The following is a 23,870-nucleotide window of genomic DNA, read 5'->3' as shown; positions in this document are numbered from 1 at the left end:
TTGGTGTAGTGTACTTAGCCTCTGTGAGTTGGCATTTTTCTTCTATTATCTTGTGTAGGGATGGTTTTGTGGATAGGTACTCTTTTGATATTGATTTTCATGGAATACCTTACTTTCACAATGAGTAGTAATTGATAGTTTTGCTGGGTATTATAGTCAGGATTTGCATAGGTGGTCTCTGGCTATGTCCAAGGCCTCTGTGCAGGCCTTCTGGCCTTTTATTCTCTTCAGAAATGTCTGTTGTGATTCTGATGGATATGCCATTACATGGTACTTGGCCATTTACCTTTGTGGAGTTTAGTAAAGTTTTCTTTGTTCTGTATGGTTTGTGATTTGAGCATTTTGTGAGAAGAGGATTTTATATTCTCAAGATTTCTTAAGGCCAGTCTTGGTGGCACACACCTTTATTCCCAACACTACGGAGGCACAGGAAGGAAGCTCACTCTGAGTTTGAAGCCTGCCTCATTTACTGTGACAGTGTTTTTTTTTTATCTTTTCTTCTTCTTCTTCTTCTTCTTCTTCTTCTTCTTCTTCTTCTTCTTCTTCTTTTTCTTCTTCTTCTTCTTCTTCCTCTTCTTCTTCTTCTTCTACTTATTCTTCTCTGTTTTTAGAAACAGGGTTTCTCTTGTGTCCTGACTGTCCTGTACTAGCTGGGAAAAGGCAGGCCTAAAATTCAGAGAAAACTTCCTGCCTCTTACTCCTAGTTGCTGGATTTAAACTTTGCTCCACCAAGCCTGTCTTATTTAACCCAGGGATAATCTGTATAACAGAGCCCTACCTGTCCTGGACACACCTTGCAGAGCAGGCTGGTATTGAACTCACAAAGATCTGGTTGCCACTGCTTATGGGCTGCTGAGATTAAAGTCCTATAAATCCATACCTAGTTTCCTTGACAGTCTGAACAGGCTTTGCTTTATTTGTGGGGTGGATTACCTGGAAATTAAGATACCTCTCCCTTTTTCTATATAGAAGGAGAATTAGATTGGAAAGACAGTCATTTGCAGCTACCCAAGCCCTGTCTGTGTCTCTGCAGTGGAGCCTTTAAGAACAAACTCTACAACCATGGAGGGGACTTCAGGAAACTCAGTTCCAAGCCAGCCTTTGATCGTGAGTACATAATTCACATTAAGTGTGGAATGGTCATCCTTGTTTTCTTTTTCTACTTAAAGCTCCCTATGTTCATGCACATTTGTACTATAAAATGAAATTATCTCAAAAAATATAACTTGGTGTCCTGTGAAAGCTGCTATTTTCTTATACAATTTGGAAGAAATGTAGGACATAATTCATCAGTCCATAATGACAACTCTAATCTATGATATGTATTTCTGCAAGTCTTTGTCCTTCTCTGGACAGCTAGTGTTCTTTGTGAACCGGGAGAGGAGGACTCCTACATTAGTGATGCCTGTGTGCCACTGAGGGTAGATTTGAAACATCAGTGACCATGAGAAAGAAAAGCTGAGAGATGCAGCCTGACAGGAACACAGAGAAAATCTGTTTGCAACTGGCTTAGTAGGACAGACATGCCCAGCTTTAAATCCTCCCTAGTCACATGACCTAGATGGATTAGAAGCCTCATAAGTAGAACCTTCATAACACCAGCCTTGGTAGCTTGGTAAAGATTCAAAATATATTGCCTCGTCCTCCACATTTTTGTTTCCTAATATTTGAGTTTTAGAAACTTTCACAGAGAAATTTAATCTATACTTTAATCTGAGAGTTGTTTCTCTTGAGAAAATGGAGGAAAGACCAAACAAAAACTCTGACAATTGTATATAATTCGTAGTATATGAGATTCTGTGTTGTTTACATTTCTCTATGTTTTCAAAGGGAACACTGAGAAGAAGCATCATACCCGAGAAACTACAAGAGAAGAGAGAGGCTTTGGAAGCCAAGAGAAAGTTCAGGGCCAAAACCAAAACCAGAAGCCGACTTGGGGAAACTACCAGTGGTCCTATGAGGTTGACTAGTTGATTCTTCCAAAAGGCTATGTCTAGAATAACTTCTTACCCTGGGAATATCACCATGAGAAGGAAAGACCAAGAGAACCTGGAGAAACCCCAGCAGCTGTCTGCTTTGGAGAGGTTGAATGACCCTCAGCCTGGAGACAGGATAGGGAACATTTTATATCCACTGGATCCTAATACCCCTATTAACCAAAGTGCACTGGGAATGCAGGTTGAAGCCAGTGGTGTTAAGGATCTGCACATTTCTTCAGAGTTAACCCTTGCCCAGGACCCATGTTTGGAAGTGGAATAAGAGGCTCCTCAGCAGTCACTATCTTTCTACATTCCAGGAGTAACAAGACCAATGTCTCTTCAGCTGTCACCATCTTATGGCAGAAGAGGAGTGACTACTGCAGACATCCAGAAACAGGCCAGGAAGGTGAAGAGAGCCAGAAAGAGACTGGCTGAGGCCTTGGAGGAAGATAGTCTTGCCAGGCTGGTGGAGAACATGAGGGAGTGAACAGTGATGGGTTTTCAGAAATACACATTTTAAAAATTTTCAAAGCACATATTGTGGCCTTTGTAAGTTCTACTTGAAGTATCTTTATCTGACTTGTGTGTAATTTTATATTGATTTATTAAAAAATACTTGCTCTAAGAACCAATCAAGTCTCCTAGCCTGATTTCTTTCTTTTCCCACAGCCCTCCCTCCTCTCCCCTATTTTCTTTCCCTAGTGCTCAGAGAGGGAGAGCCCTTCTCCCTTATCAATTAACCCCAGCCTATCAATTCTCATCAGGACATGCTGCATCCTCTTTCTCTGTATACTGGTAAGGGATCTTGCAAGGAGGAGGTCGTCCTAGTGCTGGCAACTGAGTCCATGGCAGTGAAAGTCTCTGATCCCTTAACACATTTATTATTACTGATATTTGTATGAAAACTGAATCTTTATCATATACCAATCTGGGTTTTAAATTTCTCATCTATTTTTTCAGTCATATTTTATTATTCAGCTTGTTGTTATTTATAGTGAGCTCACCACAGCTAGAGATACAAGATAAAATTTATGTGAAAAAAATTATCCTAAACTCAAAATATATAATTTGCCTTCAAAGAAATTAAATACATTATTAGTTTTAAATTGGTGCTTGAACATTTTAGAAGAGGGGGTATCAATGTGACATTTGGAACCACATAACAGTCAGAGATACTAAAGGAAAAAATCTTATAAGATACTATAAAACAAACAAGCCACTTATTAGACTGGATTACAGGATATGGTCTAAGTAGCCCAGCAATGGCTCCCTCACAACTAGAAGCCCAACAATCATGTAAGTGTTAAGCCCACACATTGGATGACTCTACAGTACAAATACAGACCTGGAGGCTCTCTGGATAGATAATTGTCTCCAGTCTCTGTAGAATCCTGCTGAGGTCAGATTTTGTATTGATCCCAGCAGTAACATACAATAAATGGAAATCATGAGGGAGGGCAAGCAGGAAAAGGCAAAAGCTTCTTCCATTTCACGTGGGCTGTCAACAAGAGTGGCCTGGGTTGACAATGAATCTTCATACTTCAAATTACTCCATAAAGGAAATGTCTTTTTCACCCAGGAGTGGTGGTACATGCCTTAGATCTTAACACATGGGAACAGAGGCAGATCTCTGTGAATTGGAGGCCATTTTGGACAACACAGTAAGTTTTAGGATAGTTAGATATACATAAGAGAGACCCTGTATCAGAGAGAGGTCATGACAGATGAGGAAAGAGAAAGACAGAGAGAGAGAGAGAGAGAGAGAGAGAGAGAGAGAGAGAGAGAGAGAGAGAATTCCCTATTGGGTTTCTAAAAGCTTAGAATTTAAATTTAACCAAATCTCTCCATCACAGTACTTTCTTCAAATTTATTATCACCTCATCAATGGAAGGGTCTGTGATAAACCCTGCCTCAGCCATCTGACTACAGCCAAATACCCACAAGGCAAAAGCCATCCTTAGGGTGTGCACAGGGCTTTAAAGAAGGAGATTATAAAATTTAAGTTAATTATGCTAATAGCAACAAACTCCACCTCAGGGTGGGGTCTTCAGATCTCTATATAAGGGCTTGAGAAGCATAAAACTCAGTCAGTTCAGAGGCCCTAGGAGGTGGTCACACACTGGAGCCCTTTTTCAAGGTACAGCTGTTGTCCAGAAAAATCAGAAGGCACAGCATCTCTGAAGCAAAGAGCAGACCTTTCTGCAAGCTTTGATAAGACCAGGGATCTGGAGGTGAGTGGAAATCCTCAGTCCATGCATTTATAATTTCTCCAAGACCAGGAATTCTCATATGGAAGTTCTTGTGGTAGTTCATATAGAGAATGCTCATATTTTCAGTTCATTATTGAGCTTCAAATTTTTAACCTATCATAACATTATAATTAAGATGAGTATGGTTTTCTCACGTATTTTGTGATTCTTGTGAATCTAACTTTGGAAGGGATGGAGATAACTTATAGTATGACTTTTAGCATGGTATCTATACTTAGTGTTCATTATACTAATCATATAATGCCACATGTATGAAATATTCCACTAGAAAAAATTATACTCTTGTGTTTCTAATATGTTTTTAACTATTTAGATTATATTTTATTAATGTATTGATTTAGGACACATTTGTTTAGTGATGTTATACTTTTAATGAGCTCCTTTGCTGGAGACTCAGTTCATGAACGACGTTCCTGGCATATGTTCATTTCTAGCTCTAGCACTAAGAAAGTAATTAAAAAGTTAATGGAAACCACTCAGTTTTGCAGGAGCAATATTGAGAGGTTGAGGCAAGAGAATTTTGAATATGAAGGAAGGTCATCGTTAACAATCATGATTTTCACCCCATTCAAAGAGTTGAAGGTACATTTATTATTTAGGTCCACATGATAGTAATCAATATTTTGGAGTGATTTTTAAATAAGGGATAGATTGGTTGTCTTTACATTGTTATACTTAAAAATAACTCCCAGTCTTATTCTTCAGTAATGAGAAGTTTATACTGCATTGCTATATGGGAGGATGCAAGGTTAATACAACTTATTATTTCCATCCTCTGGCATATCTGAGGCTTCATTGGTTACATGTTGTATGGTCAAATTTACAGAAAGTTCTGTGAGGAGATGAGAAGAAGGCAGACGCCTTTAATCCCAGCACTCCAGAGGCAGAGAGAGCCAAATATGTGTGATTTTGAGACTGTGGGACTACAAAAGCATTCCAGGACTACCAAGGATTTACACAGAAACCCTGCTAACAAAACAAAAATTAAAAAGTAGCTGGGTGTGGTGGCAATCACCTTTAATCCTCCCACTTGAAATGCAGAGGTGGGTGGGTCCTTGTGAGGTCATGGCCAGCAGGTCTACAAAGCAAATCCAGGTAGTCAAGGCTACACAGAGAAACCCTGATGGAAAAAGGTGGGGCAGGGGAGGAGAAACAGAGAGACTGAGAGAGCTAATAGGTATAGGACTCCTTATTTGGTGTCCAGAAGCTTAGATTATTAATTTAACCCATTCTCTCCATCATAATTATTTATTAAAATTGATTATCACCTTATCAATGGAAGGGTCTGAAATAAACACTTCCTCATCCTTTTCACAACAGCAACATACCCAGAAGGATCAGGCCACACTCAGAGTGTGCCTAGTGCTTTAAAGAAAGGGATTATATAATATATTTTAATTATGGTACTACCTAAACATTCCAACTTAGGGTGGAGCCTTCAGTTCTCTACATAAAAGCTTGTGAGCTCCAAAATTTGCCTACCTCTGAGGCCCATGAATGCGGTTACACTGCAGAGACCTTATTTCAATTCACAACTCTTGTCCAGAGAATTCAGAAGACCCATCACCTCCTAAACAATGGGCAGCATTCTTGCAAGCTTTTAGAAGACCAGAGATCTAGAGGTAAGAGGAACTCCTCATTCCATGAATTCATTATTTCACTGGTTTCAGGAAATTTCAAATAGTAATATTAGTGATTCTTAATAAGGAGAATGGTGTTATTTTCAATTTAATATTGGGCAACAAAATTTTAATCTCATGTAATACTAAAATTTAAGATTAAAATGGTTTCCTCACTTATTTTATGACATTTATGAATCTAAATTTTGAATGTACAAAGACAACTTGCAAATTGGTTTTAGCATGGTATCTATACTTAGCATTCATTACAGAAATCATGTAATTTTATGTGTATGAGATCTTCCCACTAAATAAAGATTTGCTCTTTTGCCTCAAATAGGTTTTAACAATATAGAGATGGTTTTCTTGTGTGTCACCTAAACCTCTCCATTCTGGTGTGTTTCAGCCTGTTGTTATTTATAGTGAGTTCTACCACAGCTACAGCTATAAGATTAAATTTATCTGAAAAAAATATCCTAAAGTCAAAATATATAATGTGCCTTTAAAGAAATTATATACATAATTGTTTTAAATTCGTGCTTGAACATTTTATAAGAAGAGGTTTCAATGTGACATTTGGAACCACATAGCAGTCAGAGATACTAAAGGAAAAATATCTTATAAGATACTATAAAACAAACAAGCCACTTATTAGACTGGATTACAGGATATGGTCTGAGTAGCCCAGTAATGGCTCTCTCACAACCAGAAGACCAACAATTATGTAAGTGTTAAGCCCATAGATTGGATCACTCCTACAATACAAATACAGACCTGGAGACTTTCTGGATAGGAAATTGTCTCCAGTCTTTGTGAGAATCCTGGTGAGATCGGATTTTGAATTGATCCCAGTGGTAACACACACAAAATAGAGGTCATGAGGGAGGGCAAGCAGGAAAAAGCAAAAGCTTCTTCCATTTCATGTGGACTGTCAACAAAAGATTGGCCCAGGTTGACAATGAATCTTCATACTTCAAATTACTCCATAAAGGAAATGTCTTTTTCACCCAGGAGTGGTGGCACATGCCTTAGATCTTAACACATGGGAACTGAGGCAGATCTCTGTGAATTGGAGGCCATTTTGGACAACACAGTAAGTTTTAGGCTAGTTAGATATACATAAGAGAGACCCTGTATGAGAGAGAGGTCATTACAGATGAGGAAAGAGAAAGAGAGAGAGAGAGAGAGACAGAGAGAGAGAGAGAGAGAGAGAGAGAGAGAGAGAGAGAGAGAGAGAGAGAGAGAGAGAATTCCCTATTGGGTTTCTAAAAGCTTAGAATTTAAATTTAACCAAATCTCACCATCACATTACTTTCTTCAAATTTATTATCACCTCATCAATGGAAGGGTCTGTAATAAACCCTGCCTCAGGCATCTGGCAACAGCCAAATACCCACAAGGCAAAAGCCACCCTTAGGGTGTGCCCAGGGCTTTAGAGAAGGAGATTATACCAGTTAGGTTAATTATGCTAATAGCAACATATTCCACCTTAGGGTGGGGTCTTCAGATCTCTATATAAGGGCTTGAGAAGCATAAAACTCAGTCAGTTCAGAGGCCCTAGGAAGTGGTCACACAGTGAAGCCCTTCTTCAAGGTACTGCTGTTGTCAAGAGAGATCAGAAGGCACAGCATCTCTGAAGCAAAGGGCAGACCTTCCTGCAAGCTTTGATAAGACCAGGGATCTGGAGGTGAGTGGAAATCCTCAATCCATGGATTTATATTTTTTCTGAGTCCAGGGATTCTCATATAGAAGTACTTGTGATAATTGATATAGAGAATGCTCTTATTTTCAGTTTATTATTGAGGTTCAAATTTTTAATCTATCATAACATTAAAATTAAGATGAGTATGGTTTCCTCACTTATTTTATGATCCTTGTAAATCTAACTTTGGAAGGTATGGAGATACCTTATAGTATGACTTTTAGCATGGTATCTATACTTAGTGTTCATTATAGAAATCATGTAGTGCCACATAAATGAGATATTCCACTGGAAAAACTTATAGTCTTGTGTTTCAAATATGTTTTTAACTATTTAGAGAGTATTTTATTAATGTATTGATTTAGGAGACATTTGTTTAGTGATTTTATACTTTTACTGAGCTCCTTTGTTGGAGACTCAGTACATGAACAACTTCCCTAGCATGTATTCATTTCTAGCTCTAGCACTAATAAAATAAATAGAAAGATAATGGAAACCACTCACTTTTTCGGGAGCAATAATGAGAGGTTGAGGCAAGAGAATTTTGAATATGAAGGAAGGTTATTGTTAACAATCCTGATTTTCACCCCATTCAAAGAGTTGAAGGTACATTTATTACTTAGGTCCATATGATGTAATCAATATTTTGGAGTGATTTTTAAATAAGAGATAGATTGGTTGTTTTTACATTGTTACACTTACAAATAAATCTCAGTCTTATTCTTCAGTAATGAGAAGTTTATACTGCATTGTTATATGGGAGGATGCAAGGTTAATACAACTTATGATTTCCATCCTGTTGCATATTTGAGGCTTCATTGGTAACATGCGGTATGGTCAGATTTACAGAAAGTTCTGTGAGGAGATGAGAAGAAGGCAGACGCCTTTAATCCCAGCACTCCAGTGGTAGAGAGAGCCAAATCTGTGTGAATTTGAGACTCTGGGTCTACAAAAGGATCCCGGGACAACCAAGGATTTACACAGAAACCCTGCCTAACAAACAAAACAAAAATTAAAAAGTAGCTGGGTATGGTGGCAATCGCCTTTAATACTACCACTTGAAAGGCAGAGGTAGGTGGGTCTCTGTGAGGTCAAGGCCAGCAGGTCTACAAAGCAAATCCAGGTAGTCAAGGCTACACAGAGAAACCCTGATGGAAAGAGAGGGGGGGCAAGGGAGGAGAGACAGAGAGACTGAGAGAGCTGATAGGTAGAGGACTACTTACTTGGGTGTCCAGAAGCTTAGATTATTAAATTAACCCATTCTCCCCATCACAATTATTTATCATAATTGATTATCACCTTATCAGTGGAAGGGTCTGTGATAAACCCTCCTTCATCCTTTTCACAACAGCAAAATACCCAGAAGGATAAAGCCACACTCAGAGTGTGCCCAGTGCTTTAAAGAAGGGTATTTTACAATTTATTTTAATTATGGTAATACCTTAATATTTCAACTTAGTGTGGAGCCTTCAGATCTCTATATAAAAGCTTTTGAGCTCCAAAATTTGCTTAGTTCTAAGGCCCATGGATGTGGTTACACTGCAGAGACCTTATTTCAAGTCACAACTCTTATCCTGAGAATTCTGAAGACACAACACCTCCTAAATGATGGGCAGCTTTTTTACCAGCTTTCATAAGACCAGAGATCTAGAGGTAGGAGTAATTCCTGATTTTATAAATTCATTAATTGACTGGTTACAGGAAATTTGAGATAGTAATATTAGTGATCCTTAATAAGGAGAATGATGTTATTTTCAGTTTAATATTGGGCAACAAAATTTTAATCTCACATAATATTAAGATTTAAGATACACTCTCCACAGTAGAGTGGAGAGTGGGATATTACTTTCTCACATACTCTGGTGCCTCACCTTTGACCATGTCCTCTGGAGGGGGAGACCTGGTGGCACTCAGAGGAAGGACAGCAGTTTACCAAAAGAGACTTGATACCCTATGAACATATACAGGGGGAGGTAATCCCCCTCAGGAACAGTCATAGGGGAGGGGAATAAGGGGAAAATGGGAGGGAGGGAAGAATGAGAGGATACAAGGGATGGGATAACCATTGAGATGTAACAAGAATAAATTAATAAAGGAGAAAAAATTAAAAAAAATAAAATTATACTCTTTAAAAATTAACATGGTTTCCTCACTTATTTTATGAATTTATGAATCTAAATTTTGAATGTACAGAGACTGCTTATAAATTGATTTTTGCATGGTATCTACACTTAGAGTTCATTACAGAAATCATATAATTTTATGTGTATGAGATCTTCCACACTAAATAAAGATTTGCTCTTTTGCCTCAAATAGGTTTTAACAATATAGAGATGGTTTCCTTGTGTGTCACTTAAACCTCTCCATTCTGGTGTGCAAGTCAATTACCTTTACTTTCTTACTCTTTCTATCCAGCACTGGTTTTCCTAGACTTTGATATATAGAAGTGGCTATCATTGATTTTACAGAGATTTACCATACTAGTTATGGAATTAAAGGTGTACCCCACCTCCAGCTGCTTCATTCTCTCAATTTTAGACAAGTTCTATTAAGATTTGGTAAAGGGGGCACAAGAGCATGCACCTGTACCAATTGCGAATAAATCAAACATCTTTTATTTTTAAGGGATAAAATATTATATTGTTAATAGTAAGTGAGTTCTATGAGCATCACATTACCAGTGATACCTGATGTTGTTCAACAATTCCAATAATGACATGTAACTTTTTGTTTGTTTGTTTCTCTTCAGAATACTGATTCACAGAATCTGTGGAATTCCAAAAGAGCCTACTAAGCTGTGTTTCCAAGCTGTTCAAACTTCTGTGGAAGTGTTTGTACAACTGAGCTATTGTTCCTGGGCACAGAATCTCAGCGCAGAATGGCATCATCTGATAACCCAGGTCTATGGTCCAAAAGAGACCTTCTGAAGTTACTGGAATCCATTAAGAATAACATCCCACCAGGTGACTTCCAGACCTTCCAAAAAACCCAGGCAGACCTAGACTGGGACAAAGTAGCTTTTAAACAGTATTCACGAGATATGTGCAAACTGAAGTGGATGCAGAGTTCTCATCCTTTGAGGAAGTTCCGCACACTGACAGAATTAGTGTTGGAGGCCAAGGAACTGATTGAAGAACCTGGCAAAACTGAGAAAGTCAAGCCACACCCTGACTTCCCCAAAAGACCCCTGACTGCCTATATGTGCTTTTACAAGGAGAAGCGAGCTGAGTACTCTAAGAAGTACCCCAAGTACACCAGTGGGCAGTTGACTAAAGTCATAACAACAGAATACAATCAGCTGCCTGCGGAGGTCAAGCAGAGATATGTTCAAGACTTCCAGAAGGACAAACAAGATTTCCAAGAAAAAGTGACTCAGTTCAAGAAACAACATGCTGTTGGAGGGCCTCCTAAGAAGGCTGTGCTGCCGAAGAGTCATGAGATCAAAGAGTCTAAAAAATCAGAAAGCATTATGAAAACGGGAAAGACTCCTCCAGAAACGGCATTGCCCAAAGCATTTTCCTCCAAGAAGATATTTCAGGGAGAACCCAAGAAACCTCCTATGAACGCCTACGAGAAATTTCACCAAGATTCCTGGTCAAGCCCAGAGCTGCAGCATCTGTCCTTCAGGAAGCGCTGGGTTGAGATTAGCAGGGGTTGGCACAGAGTCCCACGGGACCAGAGAGAACTTTATAAGCAACAGGCCGAGGCGCTTCAGAAACAATACTGGGTGAAGCTGAACCGCTGGCTCCAGAAACTGTCACCAGAGGAATATGCAGCCTACACAGAGGCAAAGGCTTCCTGTGGGAAGCGAAAGAACATGGCCATGTCTGGAGGCAGAAGCCCCAAGCGTGCTCGAACAGATGTGCACTCCTCCTCAGAAAGGGGCCTGCCAGCAAGGCCTGAAAAGCCACAAGGGCTTATGGATTCTGGGGCAGAATCCTCAGAGACTACTACGGGAAGTGATGGTGGCTCCCATGCATCCATTCCGATTAGCACAGAAGATGGGAAACAGGAAGACTAGAGCAGCTCCTCATACTCTAGCAGTTCAGGTGAAGATGAAGATGATTGATGTCTTTTTCGGGGAACCATCTAATTTACATGCTGTTTTATCCACATTCCAATCTCAAATCCAAACCCAGGACAACCCTGATAGAGAAAGAACTGTCCACTCTGGGGTTTTATACTCCCTTGCTTTTCTCTCCTACATCCTTCCTTTCTCGCTAAAAAGAAAGGAGAAGTGAGAGGAGAAGGGAGGTTGCCTGAATCGGAGTCCTAGGCACAGCAAGAAGCCTTCACAAGCAACACATACAAGCTATTTACATTTGATTTGAAAAAACTATGGAATCATCCTTACAAAGCTTACCCATGAGTACATAAACTGCATCAGCTCATTCTAGGGAGGGTTTCTCAGTCCTTGGAGTTGGACCCAATAAATACCAAGTCTGAAACTAAGAATAAGTAGAAACACTAATAGATAGGTACAACCACATATTATTTCTCTAACATTATCTGATTGGTCTTTAATACAACAGTACCATTACTGCTGTTACTTTGCTGAGTGCAATTTTAAAGAAAATTAAAATAAGTTCTATTTATTTAGCTGCTGAATATTCTAAGCCATATTCATGTACATTAGCTTTATAATATATTTATGAGTACCTTTGAGACTATTTTTACTGAAATATTCATTTTATTATTTTAGCTCTGCATAGATTGTAAAATTTCTAATGTTAATAGAGTAGTAGAATATTTTGATATATATCTGGAACATAGAATATTTAAATAAGGATGTAAAGATATATCGTCAATTATTTGTCATTTATTTAAGGTGAAATTTGTCAAAATAACTTCTTACTTTTTCATACTTAAAATGCAATATTATTCTGATTATAGTGAATTCTTGTCTCTGTGTTCTCCAGTGAAAACCATTGTTTTGGTGTATGTATATTTTACAACTTTTACAATTTTTATATGTTTTTATTTAAGTTTTTAACAGTGTAGGATCAAATATATTCATGTAGCTATATGAAAATATAGTATTAGTATTAATATTTTCTCATCTGCTTTTTAAAATTTGGTTAAAATTTATAGGATAGGGATCCAAAAAGTTGTGTTGATATATGGTTTTAAATAAGTTATAGAATGTTGCCAGAAGTTGATATTTACTTATACAACAAATAAAGAATTTTAATAAATGTTGTGTGTTGATTTTATCATATCTTTAAAAAAGTAATGATGGAATTCCTCTGCAGTGTAATCCTCCGCGCTGTCTAGAGATGCAAAGAAAATACACAGGTCAATCGATACATGTGGAGAAGTGTAATTGTTGAGGTTGAGAAATCTCATGAGCCATGTATTAGTGAAGACCTCCCTCCCGTCACCCCCGCCACCAAATGCCTGAGCCTGAGGACACTGTGGTATGAAACTCAGCCTAAGGTGAAATAAAACAACATGTCCATGCTGAATTCAGGATTTCTAGCAGCTGCCAGCTTGGAATGAACCCTACAACTCTGAGTCACATAACCAATAGATTTTGTATTCCATTGCAAGAGTGTTTTTTATACTAACTATAGGACAAATTCAAGATCATACATTCCTTTTATGGGATTTTGAGACAAGTTCTCTCCATGGCATAGACCTGGCTATCCTGGAACTGCTATATACATCCGGCTTATCTTGAACATAAAGAGATTCACTGCTTTTTGCCTCCTAGGTCATGCACACATTCAAACTCAGCACCAGGAAGGCAGGGTCAGAAGGATCTCTGTCCATAAGAGTTATAGTGCAAGGAAACTTCAATTCAAGGCTTCCATGGACTACAATACCATGTGAACTCAAATCCATACTGGCAATTCAGTAATGATTTCTTTCAACAGTTAATATGAGAGGCCTGGGCTACAGCCCAATGAGACAGCACTGTGTGGAAATCCAAAGACAAATGAACAAAACTATAAAATAGAACCGGGGCAATACTATGCAGTAAGGTCTAAATGAAGCAGGCATCAATAGAGCACACCTTTAACTCAGTATGCACTGGGTGGAATATCTATCTATTTTCCCAGGTCCCCCGAGTTAAAGAATGTTTTAGGAAATAAATGAATAAACAAAAAATACATAAATTTAGAAGTGAATGACATTTCATGAAGCCATGGATAAAGTGGTGTTTTAGGCATAATATATATGAGAATCAAGTTCCTAGCCTGTCATGTAGGTACATACCTTTATTTCTCTCACTGGGGAAGTGGAGACAGGAAGTTCTGTGTGATTTTGAAGACACAGAGTTCTACAATGTGATTCTAGGACAGCCAAGCCTATGTAGAGAAACCCTGCCTAAAAAACAAAACAAAAAACAAAAGGAAACAAAAACTTAGCTGGACATTGTGACACTGGCATTTAATCCAAGAACTTGGAAGACAGAGGCAAGTGTATCTCTGTGTGTTGGATGACAGCCTGGTCAACAAAGATAGTCCAGGACAGCCAAGGCTACAGAGAGTATCACTGTTTTGAAAAGCAACAACAAAAACAACAACAATAAAACCCACAACACACACATACACACACACACAGACACACACACACACACACACACACGCACATAGGAAGAGAGACAAAAAAGGGAGAAAAAATGAGAGAGAGAGCAATTTTTTTTCCTTTGTGGTAGAAAATGTTTTCATTAGGGTGTGTAAAGGATTAATATCCTAACTATTAGGGACAGAACATAGATCTGAAACTCATTTTGCACGTTTATATAGAGAAAAATAGAATAAAAATATTTAATTCTCGGTATAAAGTGGTAGCAAATATCTTAACTCCTAACTCTAAGCAGACAGAGGCAGACACGTCTCTGAGTTGAAGCCATCCTGGTCTGTAAAGTGAGTCCAGGACGTGTAAGGCTAACAGAGAAATCCTGTCTCAAAAAAATTAAATTCAATAAGTATAAAAATACATAAATTACTATATATAAAATAGAATTAATTTTTTCTAAGAAATATCACTTTTGTAGTAAGGTATGTAAAGAATTAATCACTTATTTATTAAGGTAGGAAGACAGAATTCTGACAATTTGTATTAGAATGAAGTCTTTATTTCTAGCTATGCAGTGGAAGCACACACTTTTCATCTAAGGACTCAGCACTCAGAAGCAGGCTGATTTGTGAGATAAGGCCAGCACGGTCTATAGAGTGCGTTTCAGAACAACAAGTGTCAAATGGGAATTGTGTAAAAAAAAAACCAATATGTGCATAACTCTGTGTAGGATTAAAGGACAATTAACCAAGAGGCACAGGAGTAGTAATTATATAAGCATGATTTACCAGGTATGACATGACATTTCAGTCTTAAAACTAGCAAATTCTGTTTTAATACTTAGGCATTGTTTTAGCCTCATATCCATTTCTGTTCCTACTACAAAGCACATAGTACTGTGCTGGAACTCACTAGATAGCCCAGGCTGGTGGTGAACTCACAGAGCCTGTAATGCCTCTGCCTTGCCAGTGCTGAGATTAAAGTCTTTTACCACCACACCTGGCTTTCTGAAGACAGGGCTGCTCTGTGTACCAGAGCTCATCCTCTCCTGGAATTACTTTGTAGACCACACTGGCCTGGAACTCACAGAAATCTGCCTGACTCTAAAGGTGTGACCCCTCGATGCCTGGCTTACTTAAGACATGGTTACTCTACAGAACAGAGCCCTAGCTGTCCTGGACTCACTTTGGAGACCAGGCTGGCCTTGAACTTTAAGAGATCTGGCTGTCACTGCCTCAGGGGGTGCTGAGATTAAAGGACTGTACTACCAGGCCCAGTTTCCCTGACAGTTTGAACAAATTTGCATAATCTGTGTGCTGGATTGCCTGATAATTAATGTACCTATCTCTTTTTCTATGTAGAAAGAGAATCAGATGGGAAAGACACTGCTGTTTGAAGCTACTCAAGTCCTGTCTGCATCTCTGTAGTGGAGCCCTTAAGGACAAACTCTACAACCATGGAGGGGCCTTCAGGAATCTCACTTCCAGGGCAGCTTTTGACCCTGAGTACATTATTCACAGTAACTGTGGAGTGTTTACTGTTTTTTCTCTTCATATATAAGCTTCCTTAACTTAGTGCTCAGATGTACTCTCCAATAATGTGAGGTAAAAAAAAAAGTAACTTAATGTCTTGTGAAAAGCTGTTCACTACTTGCTAATACTACTTGATAGAAATATAGGCTGTAATTCATCAGCCCATGATGATCTCTGAGATGTATATCTAGGTGGATTTTGTCCCTCTCTGGACAGCTAGTGTTCTTGCCCAAACTGGAATGGAGGACGTCTGCACTAGTGATGCCTGTGTGCCACTGTGGATAGATTTGGAACATCAGTGACCATGAGAAAGAAAACCTGCAAGGGTCACTCTTAAAGGAAAATGGAGTAAATCTGTTTGTAACTGGCTTGGTAGACACAGACATGCTCAGCTCTTAATCCTTCCTAGTCACATGACCTAGATGGCTTAGAAGCCTGGTACCTAGAACCTACACTATAGCAGCCTTGGTGCTTTGGCAAAGACTCAACATGTGTTGCCTAGCCCTACACATTTTTGGTTTCAAACACTTGAGTTGGAGAAACTTTCACAAATGACTTTAGTCAGTACATTGATCTGAGAGCTCTTTCTTCTGAGAAAATTCAGGACAAACCATACATGACTTGAAGAAGTTCTTTGTAACTAGTAGGATATGTGATCCTGTGCTATTTACATTTCTCTTAGTTTTCAAGGGGAAGACTCAGAAGAAGTATGATACCCCAGAAACTACAAAGGAAGAGGGAAGCTTTGGAAGGCAAGAGAAAGTTCAAGGCTCAAACCAAAGCCTGGCTTGGGGAAAAGCTAGAAGTCCTATGAGGTTGACCAGTTCCATCTTCCAAAAGCTGTGTCTAGCATAACTTCTAACCCTGGGAATATCACCGAGAGAAGGAAAGACCAACAGCACCTAGAGAAAGCCCAGCAGCTTTGTGCTTCAGAGAGGATGCAGGTGGAGACAGTGCAGGGAACCTCCCATGTCCTTTGTATCTTAGGAACTCTGTAACAATTTCAGCGGGAATGCAGGATGAAGCCAGTGTTAAGGGTTGGAACACTTCCTCAGAGTTCACCTCTTCCTACACCCAAGTTTGGAAGAGGAACAAGGGGTACTCAGCAGTCACTATCTTTCTATAGTCCAGAGGGAACAATGCCAGTGTCTCTTCAGCTGTCACCATCTTATTACAGACCAGCAGACCAGTGCAGACATCTGGAGACAGGGCAGGAAGGTGAAGAGAGCCAGGAAGGGACTGGCTGAGTCCTTGGAGGATTCACCAGGATGATTTTTCCCAGCACCATGTACTTTTTTTCCACTGCTGTTGCTCTGTTGTACATCTCAAGATCAGGGATGCAGATACCTTTGGAGGATATTTTATTGTTTCCAATCTATTCTAAGATTGTTCTTGTGGTTTTCCATGGGAAGTTGAGAATGGTTCTATCAAGGTCTGTAAACAATTGTGTTCGTATTTTGATGGGACCTCTGTTGAATCTCTAGCTTGTTTTCGGGAAATTGTCCCTTTTTACTACATTAATCCTACTGATCCCTGATCATGGAGGATCTTCTCATGTACTGACATACTCTTCAGTTTCTTTCTTCAAAGAGTTGAAGTCTTTCACTTGTTTGGTTAGAGTTAAACCAAGACAGTTCATGTCTTTTTTCTTCTGGCTGATGTAAAGGTGTTATTTCCCTGATTTCTTTATTTGCCCATTTGTCTTTTGTAAACATGAGAGTTACTTTTTTATTTTTAGTTCATTCTGTATCCAGTAGTTCAATTATATTCCAAAAAAGAACGTTTGGCACTCTTTAAAGGAGTTGAACATTTCTTTACATGTTTATTGACTTTGGTGCTATCCTCTTTTGTGTATGGACTTAAAAATTAGCCCCCCATTCTCCAAATCATTTCTCTTCCTTTTTGTCAATGTGTCCTACTGGCTGTAGGGAATCCAAAGCACTCCTCAGACACAGTGGTTTTCTCCCATTGTTTTAAATCCAGTTTGATTAAATATTAGAAACTATTATAATTAATGTGTTATATATATTATGATTTTCCCTATTTTTAAGCTGTGCCAAAAGAAAATATTTGCTCATTAACTATAAAATTCTCATTCTTCTGTTTTTAAAATTAAATCTATTGGTTATGTAAAACCAAAATCCAAGAAAGAATGTATTAAGTGTTGAGCTGAAGACAAGTTTGGAAAGAAGAACACACTAAAGTATTCCAAAGTAGTGAGTGAAGGACATTTCAAACTAAGAGCTGAGCCACACTGGGTGTTGTTAGGTCCGGTTAAATATCTCACAATTCACTTGTTGTACCCACAGGATGGGAAAACTTCAGTTACTGGATCTGAGCACTGAACAACATCCATTCCAGCATCTCTGGGCTGGAGCAGAACATGGTAGCTGCTCAGCAGAGAGAGTTCAGGAGATGCGAAAGGAAAAGGTCCTTCCCAGATGCCCTGAGGCAGCGACTGAAGGTGGAAGCTGACCTTTGCCTCAGACCACGGCCCGATAAAAAACAGGCATGCTTCTTGCAGTGGGCCCAGCAGAGACAGGGCTCCTTCCACTTGTGCTGCAGGAAGATGCAGATCTGGGCTCAGCCTGTCCATAGAGTCAGGCAGATCTTGACTTTGTTTCCTTCGGAGCACCTGGAGGAACTAGAAGTGAACCAGAGTGGAATATGTCCTCGCTGGCCCAATTTGCTCCCTGCCTAGGACAGATGAGAAACTTTTGCATACTCTCCTGGCGCCCATCTCCAAGAACGTGTTCAGGCTTGGCTCCAGGACAAGAGATGGAGAAGAGAAGTGTGTGCACAAGTTCCTTTCTCAGTTCTCCAGATTCAACCTTCTCCGGCATCTCTCCATGCGGAGAGTCGACTTTCTCAGAGACCGCATGAGACAGGCCCTTGGGTAAGTGAGGATGGGGAGCTGTGAAAACTACCAGTGCAAATCATTGTCTTGGCTTGGAAGGATTAGTGGTTCAGGAAGCCTGCCAGTCACTGGGATGGAACCTTGAGTTCTCACTAGAATGCCCACTTGTTTCTGTCTAGTTGCAGTGTCTACTAAATCATGGTCTCTACTGAGCTCTCATGAAGAAGAGCACTCAAGTGTGCTAAAGAGCAGTAGGCCAGACCTAGCAAGGATGGTTTGTGGTCCTGGTGGAGATGAGGGCCAACCAATCCAATGGGAAGGGAAGAGAAAGGGGAGAGTGAAGTTGGGAGTGGGAGGACTCCCCAGCACTCTGTGGCAGTGAGCTATGTGCAGAAGTCTGTGAGAACAGTACCAGTGCCATGGGTCTAATGGTTTGGGCCAATTAGAGCTGAGTCCTGGGACAATGATCACAGTGTGGGTGTCAGAGGACAGCAGAGCAACTGTGCAGAGGCTATGATGGAGTCCACGGTCATGGATCCCACAGGAATCGTCCCTAGATCCAGTCAGGTCTTTCACAGGTCAATTGGAAACACTAAAATATCTTCCTAAGTTTTCTGCTTCCCTGATCTCTAGATGTACAACAGAACAACAGCAGTGGAAAAAACTTACATGGTGCTGGGACACAAACATACTGGCGAATCCTCCAAGGACTCAGCTAGTGCCTTCCTGGTTCTCTTCACGTTCCCCCTGTCTCCAGATGTCTGCAGTGGTGACTGCTAGTCTGTCATAAGATGGTGACAACTGAAGAGACACTGGCATTGTTCCCTCTGTCATCAAGGCTGGGAGTGGTGGTGCACTCCTTTAATCTCAGCATTGTGGAGAGAAGTCAGATCTCTAACCTGATCAGCCAGAGCTACATAGTGAGACCCTTTCTCAAAAAGCAAACAAAACAAAAGTAAATGTTTATGTATTAACACAAAAATTGCTATTTCATAAATTGAAAACTCATGTCTGTCCTTGTAAACATGCTTATATAATAATATAATATATTAACTACTAGTGACCCTCGCGGTTTATTTTCCTTTAATCCAACTTAGAATTATATACATATTGTGTTTTTGGAGACAACTTTTATCTATACCCCTGTCTGTTCTAAAACTCACTCTGTAGACCAGGATGGCCTCAGCTTAGAGACCTGTCTGCCTCGAACATTTCAAGGCACAGCTAGTATAGAAGTGTAAAGACCGGATTGATATGACAACATTCATAATACCTTTATGGATTCAATCTACTGTCACATGAAAGAAATCTTGGACCTGTAGTTAAATTGGAAACATTAATTGAGTTTCAGAAAAACAAAGAAGACAAGGGAAGACAGCGGCAGCATGTTGGTTTCCTTTCATGACCACACATGGTAACAAGTTAAGGACTCAGTATCAAACCCTAGAGAACCACTCAGGGTACCTTATTCCTGAAGACCTACAGAGCAAAACCATAATTAGATTTGGGTTTGAGATTCTTGCCTCTTGATCTCTTACTCTCCTACCTCTTTCTCTCTTTCTCTGTCTCTGTCTCTTTCTCCCTTGGAGTACCTCTCCTCCCTTTCCTTCTCTTCCCATGCTCACTAAATAAAGCATATAATCTTAAAAATAAATGAAATTATGACTTGAAATTGAACAATTTTGGGTAAAGTGCCCCCTTTTTTCTCCCATACAACCTAATATTCCAATAGTACAAGTAAGGTGGTAGACATAGCATTACCAGGTTGTTGTGTTCCTTATTCCCTTGTGGGATATTTGATTCCATTGTGAGCCTTGAGACAATGAACTGTAAAAACCAATCTTTTGTTTGGGGCCTTGAGCCCTAGCACACAGCTTTAATCCAAGAGTTTTCAACACACTAGATTTAATAAAGTTAGCGCTATGTCAAGAGGCAGAGGAAGAAACCAGCTGACAGGTATGAAGAATAGGATGGATTTTGAGTTGAACAGTTATTTGTGACATGGTGTAGAAGGAAAAGGAGCTTTAGCTCTTAGATTTTGAGGTCTTTACTTCCTTTGCCTATGACTTATTGGACTTTAAGCTAGCATGAGTCTTTCTGACCTTCATTTCATTGGGTGTCTGTTGAGTTAGTGAGCCTTCAGGGCTTTTTCCGTAGGAAAGAACACTGAGTAGCGATCACCTGATACTATCTTTGCCCCTCCCAGTTAGCAGATTTTCTCCCCCAGCATCTGGCTCCTGAGTCTTTATTGAAAAAAGAGTGTTTGGGATTTTCATTTCAAACAACATGCTGTAGCTTCTCTCCCTTCCTTAGCCTCTGTCAATCAGACTTCCAGTTTACATGATATTTAGTATACCCTTTAATAAGCCCAATATCTATCAAGTAGTGATCACATGGAAGGAAGCGTCAAAGGATTAGATTCAAGCTGGCCTAAGGTAAGGCTTTGTAACCCACCTAGTAGCTTTACTAATTTAATTACTAAATAAATATATGGACCTTCTCATCTCAATGCTATAAGAGAAGGCATTTCCTTGCTCTGTTGGTTGCTTTTGCATCTGTCCTAGAGTCCTACTGTGGATCATAGTTGTCCTCAAGGCAATTTTCACAAGAATTATATGTCAGAATATTTCAATCAAAACTGAAAATACTACATTTTAACATATTACTACCCAAGCTGGGCAGCGGTGGTGCACACCTGTAAGCCTAGTGTTTGGGGAACATAGGCTAGAAGATATCTTTGGTTTCCCAGTCACCCTTGTGTGCGGAATGGAGTCCAGGGCTCTCAAAACAACACAAAGAAGCCCTGCACCTAAAATGCTAAATTAATTAATTAAATAAAAAATATAATGCTCATATACTTCTTTTTAAAAAAGAGCTGGAAAGGGAGTGAGTTGGGTATATCATCATCACTGTACATTTATATTTTACACATATGAGAAGTTCTGGGTGGTACTGGCATAGGACTTTGAATCAAGCACTCTGAAATAGAGGCTTGGATCCAGCGCAACCAAGATTACCTCTACAGACCTTGTCTTGACAAATCAAAAGGCAGCCAGATATAGGGGCATATAACTGTAATCCCAGAACTTGGGGAGAAAAAAGAGACAGATTTCTGTGAGTTTGAACCCCATCAGATCTAAAGAGAAATATCTGGGACAAAAATGAAGAAGAGAAACACAGTCTGAAACCTTCATAAATAAAGATACAGCAACAACAAATAGGCAAACAAAAATATAACAAAAAAAAACCCTAAAGCAAACACATACGCAAATAGAAAAGAGAATATTAGACCAATATTCCTCATGAACATGGATGGAACAATACTCAATAAAAGACTCACAAGTCCAACCAAAGGAAACAGAAAAAATATCAAGCACTTTGACCTATCAGCATGTAAACCAGTCATGATGGTGTGGTTAAATAGGCAGAGATCCATCTAGGTAATCCAGCATACAAACAATTCTGGGAAAAGGAAATACCAAAACATGATCATTTCCTTGCATACTAGAATAGCATCAAGCACTGATCCATGCCAAAAGTCTAATAGGTATTAAAGACAGAAGGCACATACCTAAAATTAGAGGAGACAATATACAGCAAGCCTCTACCCAACTTCAAACTACATGGAGAGAAAATAAAAGCAATCCCACTGAAATCAGGGACAAGTCAAGGCTGTCCACTCTGTCAAATCTCTTCAATATAGTATTTGAAATTCTACCTAGAGCAATGGCAACTAAAGGAGATCAAGGGGAGAGAAATTAGAAAGGAGGAAGTCAATGCATCACTATTCAAGATGATAGTATTCAGAAGTGCCTCCAAAAGTTCTACCAGGGAATTCCTATGGATGAAAACACCTTGAGGAAAGTGGCTGGATTCAAAGTTAACTAAAAACAAGCAGTAGCTACCATGTATACAAAGGACAAATGGGCTGAGAAAGAAATTAGGGAAATAACACACTTAACAGTAGCCAAAAATGAAAGAAAATGAAATAAAGCCCTTTGTGTGACTCTTACCAAGCAAGGGAAAGACTCTGAAAAAAAAAACTGAAGAATTTGTCAGTCCCTGGGAAGATCTTACAAGTACAGGGATCAGTAGGATTAGTGGAGTAAAAATGCACAATTTCACAAAAGCAAGCTACAGATTCAATGGAATTCCTGTCAAAGTAGAGACCTTGTTTATAGACCTTGATAGAATACTTCTCAACTTTTGAGGAATCTGTATTGCTGATCTGGATCTGTACTATAGAGCAACAGTGATTTTAAAAATGCATGGGGCTAGCATACAAACAGACTGGTGGGAGAATAGAATCAAATTCAAGACCCAAGGAAAGTGACACACCTAAGGACACTTGATTTTGACAACAAGGTAAAACCATAGAAAGGAAAAGAGGTAGCATCTTAGAGAAAGGATACTGGTCCAACTGGTTATCTACTTGTATAAAATGCAAATAGATCCATATTGGTCACACTGCACAATACTCAAGTACAAGTGGATCAAGGACCTTAATGTGAAAGTAGAAACAGGAAATCTAATAGGAGAGAAATTTGGGAAGAGCCTTGAACTCACTGGAAGAGGAGACAACTTCCTGACAGAACACCAACAGATCAGATTAAGATTGCTTGAAACAGAGAAATTCTGTAAAGCTATGGGCACAGTCCAAAAAAAAAAAAAAAAAAAGCATGCAAACTGGGAAAAGATCTTTACCAACAGCATATCAAAGAGAGATAATATCTAAAATATATAAAGGCCAGCATGGTCTACACAGCAAATCCAGGACATCCAAGGCCACACAAAGAAATCCTGTCTTGAAAAACCAAAAAAAAAAAAAAAAAAAAAAAAAAAAGTAGTATGGTTCTTAACTGAGAATTCTCAAAAGAAGATTATCTAAATGCTGAGAAGCATATAATTGATCAACATCCTTAGCCCTCAGGAAAATGCAAATCAAAACAACTCTCAGATTCCAACTAACACCTATCAGAATTAGTAACATAAAAGCCTCAAGTGAGAGCACATACTTGAAGAGAATGTGGCACAAGGGGATCATTCCTCCATTCCTGGTGGGGTGCAACCTGGTATAAACAATTTGGATATCAATCTGGTGATTTATCAAACAAAAGATCCATCTATGCCTCTAATGGACATATACTTACTAGATGCCCCACCATACAATAAGGGTATTTGCTCAACTCTCTTCATAGTTGAATTACTGGAAATAGCGAGAAAGTGGATACAATCTAGATGTCCCTCAACCACATAATGGATATTGTTATATGAGGTCCATCTACACAATGAACTACTGCTCTTCACCTGACAAAAATAAAGACATCATGAAATCCTTAGACAAATATAAGGGGCTAGAAAAGGTGCTGAGTGAAGTGAACCAGAC

At 39.2% G+C, this 23,870-nt stretch overlaps 2 protein-coding genes across 2 annotated transcripts in view; one reads left to right on the top strand and one right to left on the bottom strand.

Annotated features, from left to right (window-relative positions):
• LOC311598612 (methyl-CpG-binding domain protein 3-like 2B) overlaps positions 1 to 23,870 on the bottom strand; it is a 60,981-nt gene that overhangs the window by 23,669 nt on the left and 13,442 nt on the right. The window lies entirely within an intron of this gene.
• Positions 5,695 to 11,591, top strand: LOC311598391 (upstream-binding factor 1-like protein 1; the record flags this gene model as incomplete). The annotated part of the gene is made up of 2 exons (XM_084783444.1): positions 5,695 to 5,871; positions 10,320 to 11,591. The coding sequence occupies exon 2, from the start codon at positions 10,449 to 10,451 to the stop codon at positions 11,589 to 11,591; it is 1,143 nt and encodes a 380-aa protein (XP_084639570.1). The 5' UTR covers positions 5,695 to 5,871; positions 10,320 to 10,448.

This window comes from Acomys minous, assembly GCF_964271855.1.
Source record: "Acomys minous genome assembly, chromosome: 5".
In the NCBI taxonomy this organism is placed as follows: Eukaryota; Metazoa; Chordata; class Mammalia; order Rodentia; family Muridae; genus Acomys; species Acomys minous.
The sequence above is the reverse complement of the archived record's forward strand: the minus strand, read 5'-3'. Positions and strand labels throughout refer to the sequence as shown.